Consider the following 7,472-nt stretch of genomic DNA (forward strand, 5'->3'; position numbering starts at 1 on the left):
TTTATCTGAAAAGAATTCTAGGGAAGTCTTCTTGGTGGAGAACGCATCTAGCAAACTCTTCTGAAAGTCTTCCCGAAGTCTTCGCAAACAGATCTGAGAAAAAAAATGATTTCATACCTTGAACATGTGAGATAACTTGCTTAGCTTCTCCAATCACCCAGAACTTCACTCCAAAAGCTACCAAGTTGTTAATGACCATGAATCATAAGCTTCAATGTCTCTATGAAACTTACAAAGCTTGGAATCAAAATCCTCTTTTTTGGATGAATTTGAAGAAAAAGTGAAAGAGATGTGATTTGTGTGCATAAGTAATGAGATATGAAGGGTAAAAATCGAAACTTTGATGCATTAAGAGCTTCAAATTGGTTGTTCATGGTGGTTAGTATATTGATGACAATGACAATATTGTAAATACTTGGTGAAGATGAGGATGATAAGGTAAAAGACTCATTTTCAAAACAAAAACAAAAGTAATGGCATTTTTGTGAATAACTCAAACTTCTAGGAAGAATAAAAAAAAATAAAGTTAAAAAAAAAGATCATTTTTATGTTTGACTTGAAAATTTAGGTCATATTTGAAAAAAAAAACTAATAAGTGTTTGGTTTTGAACATTAATTTCCCGGTTTATGTTATCCACAAATTTATGGCAGGAGGTGTTTTACATATTAATGTTCATAGTGTTGATGTGAAATACTTAATTTAAAGAGTTTATACAGATTTTTTTGTATATTAGATTTAGGAAATGATTTAATAAATTAAAAAAAAAAGACAAAAAATAAAATATAAAGTTAGAATCTATTAATTACTTCAACGGCATATGGCATAGGGTTGTAAATAAGTTGTAGGGTTTTTTGCAAAATTGACATAAAACTCAAAGTCAAACACAAAACTAAGCTTTTTCGGAAATTAGTTTTGTTCTATTCACCCCACAAGTTCATATAATTCACGAAAATTCCCCTAAGTTGTAAGTTTAAGGGTCAATTTCAATTTGTACTTCAGTTTTAATAGATTATATATCTTGTGACGAAAATAAAACTTTATGCATATCAAATATTTTTGGACTCTTTTCAATTTTATTTATTATATTTATAATTTTTTAAATATAATAATATAGATTTATAAAAGAAATGGACTCATTAATATACCGGGGGTGAGGACACGGGTTTGGGTCTGGGGCGGTCGCACCGCTTGTCCTCAGCCGGCCCTGAATGCTCTGCATAATGAGTGCCATCCAGATGTCAAAAAGGAAATTTGCAGCCAGTAAGCTCCCCTAACCTTTTGTGAGTGAAACTTTGTTTCAATCTACTGCTTTTATGATTTGCATTTTCAATCTACTGAGTCAAACATATCAGTGACTGATTATCCAGGGAAGATTCCAAAGGGGGTTGATCTTCCAAGTGATGCTGTTGTAGAGGATAATAACATCAAAGGTTAATCAATGATTCTTGTTTAAGCATTGTCTTCCAACTTTCTATCTCCATCCCATGCCAAAAACAAGCTTCTTTCTTGTATGCAACTCTCTTCTTATTAGTCTTTCGCTTTGAGTGAAAAAAGATCTTTAAGATTACTTTGTGGGAAACTTGATTTCTCTTTGCTAAATTGAGACTTGTGTGATAAGATTGTTCGCAACTTTTCTAAATGATATAGATGACATGTTTGAAACTTTGTCCTCTTCTGTTTATTATGAAAGCGTGTAATCTGGACTCTGGAGGATACCACCGCAATATCATCAACTCAAACAAAAACCAATACGCACAGTATACATCTCTTTTTCAAATTTATCAATCATAAATATACAACACGTTTTATAGCAAAACAATCGTCCATTGGTCTTATCTGCAGCTACAAGACAACTTATTGCTTCTAATCTTTATAAACAATGTCAGGTTACTTAACCTGAAAATACACACCAATCAATCAAATGTAATGGAGATAAATGATATCCCATTCAGAGAGAACTCTTTGCCTTTTCACTTCTCTGACAAATCAGTATGGACTCTGTTTGTATTGAGAAGATTGTGAAACACAGCAGGCTTCTTGGTAACTGGAGCAAGTTCCTGAAATGCCACATTAAAATTCAAGATTCGGTTAAGAAACCTGACCCGATAACCGGCTATAGCATCAAAAGGGACATCAGACTTTCATAGATAAAACTCTAAACGAAGAACATCATCGAAATTGATGGACCATTACAGATAGATGATAGAAGGAAACAGAGAGAGAGAGTACCTCAACAGCAGCAGCTAAAGCAAGGACGGTAGCTTCAGCCCAAGGTCTTCCCATTATTTGTAATCCTATTGGAAGCCCTTCCTTATCATACCCAACCTGCGTTTTTTTTTTCTTTTCCATATGTTAAAAAGACAAAGTGATTATTGCAAAGAATAGGACCGTGTTCCTTTGATATGTACACGGCCGGCTTAGAGAGTAACCAAAAATACAAAAACATCGCTTACGGGTACAGATATGGCTGGGAAGCCCAGGAGGTTTGCAGCTACAACAAATCGCATCAAATAAGCTGAAAAGAAATCAACAATCTCTATTATTACAAGTTGAACCAAAAGTTAAGAAGTTAAAGAGTTTCGTTTGGCAAACCTGTCACTTGAAAATTGGTTTCTCCATTTTTCAGAGCGTCAGGGGGTATAACGGGGGCTGTCATGCTGTTTGTACAAGTAAACATTTCACCAACCAGGTAAGAGAAGTTCAAGCAGTCATTCATATACACGTAATGTTTCTGAAGATATTGGAAGCAAATGTTTGTTAACAAATCTAGTCGCTAGGAGAGAACTGTCTATTCATGGAATGGTTTTACGTACCCAGTTGTAGGGGTCACAATAACATCAACGTCTTTGAAGATATCCATGTGATACTCCATCAATCTTCGCCTGCAACAACAAGTTTTACACAAGCAAGCAGCCTCTATAGTGTCAATCATATGTACTAACATTTTACTTTGCCACAAATCAGACTTTTGTATACAGTTACAGATTCTTGATCCGTTTTCTGGTTAGACCATGTGATTTTGTCGGTATATATCTGCTAATAAATCAATTCCAGGTCATGGCTACTCTAGCAAAGACTTATGAGATCTCGCTTAGTTAAACTTATTAACTCCTTAAGCATGCAGAAACTTTAGACACTCATGTGATTGAACAGCTTGTTGGTCGTCATTTACCTAATACATTGAGAAGAAATATAGTCTGAAGCAGAGAAAGACCGGAAGATCGCAAAGCTGGTGCGAGTATCATAAGATAATTTTGAATTTTTCCTGAAACGTACGACAGCGAAGAGAATGGTTAGACCAACGTTCTAATTTGTTTTGCAAGTGATGGTAATCGAAGGTGTACAACTAGTGAAATCAGAAGATGCGTAAAGACATACCCAGCCTCACAGTAAGGAGTAAGAGAACGCAGTGCCGCAGATCCGATGGACACAACATGAGCTGCACGCATCTCTTCTAGTTCAGGAACCACTATTTCCACTACCTGCGATAGTATCATACAGAGATTGTCGTTGAAAGAAGATAATGATAGACAACCTGTATAATGAGAGAAACCTATTCAAATGATCAGCTTACTTCGCAACCATGATTGTTTGATAGGAGCTTAAGGATGTCTTCGCATTTGTCGGAGATTTCACTTGAATTAACATCATTAAACCACTGCATGAATGAAAACAATGCACTAGGTATACCACTGAAATAACAGAATCCAACTCGTGTAAACTAGCAGGGATGCAAAATTCACCCTTGTATATTTCCCTAGTCGTAGAGATCCTATAGCACTGCCTCCGTTGTGAGACATTAACTTCGGAAAACAGGGTGGCGTCTACTCAAAAAAAAAAAAAAAAAAAATCAAAGACTAAGTCATACGCATACATAGTGCAGGAGTATTTGCCATGGTCAAATGAATACATGACACACAGTGACCATCACTTGATAATGAGACATTTCTACAAACGACTATCTGTCATGCTTTTTTCATTAAGTTTTTTTTTTCAGAGTGATGTCTAGAATATATTATGGCTGAAAAACTTACTGGGTTTAAGTTAAGTCTATCAGCAGATGAAGAACCCAAGATTGCTGCATACCTGAAACACACAAAGACAGATTAGCCAAAACCAGCTTATCCGAAAATGAAACATCTGACAGAGTAAATGTGTGCTATGCTTTGAGTGGTTTCCGTTGCACCTCCACTCACTATTGTTGAATGCTTTACAAATATGTCAATGATGGACAGATTGAAACAGCTTAGTCATTCACTAGGCTAAAAAAATAGAGAAAACTTACACCAAGAGAGCATCTTCCACCGATGAAGCAAGTGGACCAATAATTTCCACTGTTCCACCTTCACATAATGAACTGTAGAGATGACAGTGGTCAAACAGAAACCACATGCCATACACATAGTTCGGTGCCTATAGTTTTCTGTTAAGAATAGTGAATCTAAACTCTTACCCTGTCATATCTGTCCGACCATATGTTGTTTTCAGTCCCGTTATACCACAAAGCGATGCAGGGATGCGAACAGAACCTGCACACCTAGACACGCGTTAAACATACAACGCATATGATGGTCAGATCAAAATAACTTTGCTACCTCCGCCATCTGTTCCTAGAGCAGCTGAACATATTCCGGAGGCAACAATAGCTGCTGAACCTGAGGAAGATCCGCCTGTGTACCTTTCGGGTGCGTGTGGGTTTCTTGTAGTTCTGCAATGAAACATGCCAGAAAGAAAAAGAAAAAAAGAGAGCAAACACATGAAAAAGTGGAAAGAACTAAAGATACAATAAATAAATCGAAGTAATAAGTATCAAGTATAAAGCAGTTTTTTTATCTACCCGTAGAACACATTGAACTCTTCATACAAGTGAGGTTTGTGTTCTCTGATGCTTTGCTTACCCGTAATTCGAATTGTTCCCTGTTGTCCCCATGCCTATCTCATGCATATTTGCCTTGCCAATCAAGATTGCACCGCAACTGCGAAGTCTTGAAACAACTACTGAATCCTTCTCCACGGAACGATCTTCATGCAGCCATGTTGTTCCACCTATCATGGAAAACCTTATGACAGGTCTGTTGTGTCTGGAAGTGTTTAAAATAAAATGTAAGAATGACATACTCACCCTTTGTAGTATGGGGAAAACAATCAATATCGTCCTTGATTGTCACAAAAATCCCATCTAAAATGGATATTGGTTTTCCTACACAGCTCACAGTCAACATGATCAATACACATCTAAAAACTCACTGAAGCTGAGAGTTTAAGCAGATATGAAACAACTTAGCCGCCGCAGTGATGGTCTGAATCTAATACTAGGAATAGATCACAAAGTCTGCAAAATTACCTTCTTCAAACCTCTGCGTAGAAGCCGAAGCTTGCTTTCTGACTTCACTGGCGTCAAAGGTAATCAAATATGGTGTTGGAGACTTGTCATACTTAAACTCCTCTATGATTGAGATTATTTGCTCTGCTACCTAGCAATCAGCAACAAGGTACTTTGTTTGTGCCAAGATAAAGAGAGTCGAAAGAAGTGAAAATAAAGAGAGTAAAATGACTAACCACAGATGGAGCTGTCAGCTTAGATCTATAAGCAAATGCGTAATCACGTATCTTCCAGTAACGGAAGGATGAACTTGGATCTGTGTGGAAGCTGCGAGAAGGATCATATTGAGGAAGACACTTCAAGGCTATTTCCAATCTGTCTACAGGGCTTTCATCTTCGCCAACAATGACAACATCATGCTCCGCTTCTAGTTTCAGAAGAGAAGATGATACACACACATATTTTATTTTGGTTGATGTAAATTCACACCATATAATTGATAAAACGAATTGTAAGATAATAATAAAGGAAAAGGAAGATATATACTTTGAGGTGGGAACTCGGGTCTAAACATAGGCTCTTCTGGAACGACAGTGTTGCGAAACATCTGCCAGTCACAACAACACGGAGAAGCACATAGCAATGTCATCATTCCAAAATGTTATAAAGTCAATTCTTTCTGATGTCAAAAAAAAAACGAACCTCGGTCATGCCATTGTTCTTCTTCAACGAGTCAACAATCGATGAGCCGATAAGTGGTGTCTCAAGCATGTTAACGAACAGCTTGAACAAAAAGCCAGTCAAATGAGGGGCTGCAAAAAATCACATATAATCCCCATGTAAAAAGGCACAAAACTAATTCTACAATCCAGATCATGTCCTGCGTATGTATTCATGTGTATTGAGAGCTTAGCTAACGCATGGAATCAAAATCACGAACGAACCTTTGATGTCTTCTTCTTTATATTTGACAGCAGAAACATCAACCTCCTTCGCCGGTTTCATGACCTTATACTTGCCCATCTACTCTACAAGCAAAAGAAATAAAAGAAACAATTTGCAAATTACAAATACAAAATTGATCAAAGTTTCTTCTCAACTATCTCATTCATAGGAATCCCAGATTCAACTAAACCTGGTTCGAACTAACTAAGAGCAACGGAGAATCCAAGCAATCAGGTTCTTTCAGGCAGCTGATTCACAAACGGAGAATTCAGATTGCCAAGTTACCTGTGACGGTGGTGAAGCTTATCAACTTGCTTCGACTTCGACGCCGATTTGAAGAAGCCGTGCGGATGAGCGGTGAAGTAGTTGGAGACTTGAATGCGCTTACTCGATTTGTATTAATTATACTGATTTGAACTTGTCTCGATTGTTGAACAATATTCTGAAATTTACACAGCGACCTCCTTGTCCTATAAAACTGTTTTTTAGTGATAAATCGTAGCGACTAAAGATTATTCCTTAAAAATCTCTCCCAACTTGTTATCTTGTGATTTAACCCTTCAAATTCTATTATGTTAGATTTTGTTACCTCGGTCTATTGTTCCGTTATTTATGAACGGATACCGTTTACACACAAACGCAAAATTTCATTTAAACCTAAAAAGACATGTTTTCTTTTTTAAATGTGTTTAGTCGAGTTGATTTTTATTTTTGTTCTAGTTTTGTTATGAAATTTAATTTGTAAAACATAAATAAAATAATCGTTTGACACTAAATCATTAATGTTTTTGTATTTAAATGTAAAACCAAGCATAAAGATGTAATTTTCTTATTTTAGATTATTATCTTTCAACCTAATATAAATATTATAAGTTGTAGGAGTGGCAGTTCGGTTATTTTATAGATTCGGTTTGGTTTGGTTAATTCGTTTCTAGATTTTTTTTTCAACCAATGTAAACCATAATTAGTTTAGTTTGGTTTGAATCGTTTTCGTTTCGGTTCGTTCGACTTGATTCGGTTATGTTCAGGTTTTTTTCCTCACCCCTAATAAAACAGAGCATTGAAAAAGACCATAAATAAAAAGCAGACAACGCTAATTTTTGCCTAAATTGGCGTTGTCTTTTTCAATGCTCTGTTTTATGGTCGTTTTCAATGTTTTATGGTCTTTTATGGTCTTTGCATTGCTATTTTGGAACACCTAAC

The 7,472-nt window shown here is 36.2% G+C and overlaps 1 protein-coding gene across 6 annotated transcripts; it reads right to left on the bottom strand.

Moving 5' to 3' along the window:
- Positions 1 to 1,750: 1,750 nt before the first annotated feature.
- LOC106336444 (fatty acid amide hydrolase) lies at positions 1,751 to 6,785 on the bottom strand. Of its 6 annotated transcripts, none has more exons than XM_013775281.1 (21): positions 6,555 to 6,785; positions 6,269 to 6,352; positions 6,027 to 6,136; positions 5,871 to 5,931; positions 5,561 to 5,751; positions 5,346 to 5,475; positions 5,124 to 5,201; positions 4,900 to 5,047; positions 4,597 to 4,709; positions 4,455 to 4,530; positions 4,287 to 4,358; positions 4,036 to 4,087; positions 3,745 to 3,825; positions 3,576 to 3,659; positions 3,380 to 3,483; positions 3,174 to 3,266; positions 2,815 to 2,883; positions 2,594 to 2,658; positions 2,455 to 2,516; positions 2,231 to 2,341; positions 1,751 to 2,058 (listed from the first exon to the last, which is right to left on the bottom strand). In XM_013775281.1, the coding sequence occupies exons 2-21, from the start codon at positions 6,345 to 6,347 to the stop codon at positions 1,972 to 1,974; spliced, it is 1,866 nt and encodes a 621-aa protein (XP_013630735.1). In that variant the 5' UTR covers positions 6,348 to 6,352; positions 6,555 to 6,785; the 3' UTR covers positions 1,751 to 1,971. The 6 variants fall into 6 exon arrangements, 5 of the variants coding, with proteins under 5 accessions (XP_013630735.1, XP_013630738.1, XP_013630734.1 ...); XM_013775284.1 differs by having other exon boundaries at positions 2,231 to 2,326; positions 6,269 to 6,347; positions 6,555 to 6,783; XM_013775280.1 differs by having other exon boundaries at positions 6,269 to 6,347; positions 6,555 to 6,783.
- Positions 6,786 to 7,472: the final 687 nt, after the last annotated feature.

The sequence above is a fragment of the Brassica oleracea genome, chromosome C3 (genome assembly GCF_000695525.1).
Source record: "Brassica oleracea var. oleracea cultivar TO1000 chromosome C3, BOL, whole genome shotgun sequence".
Classification (NCBI taxonomy): domain Eukaryota; kingdom Viridiplantae; phylum Streptophyta; class Magnoliopsida; order Brassicales; family Brassicaceae; genus Brassica; species Brassica oleracea.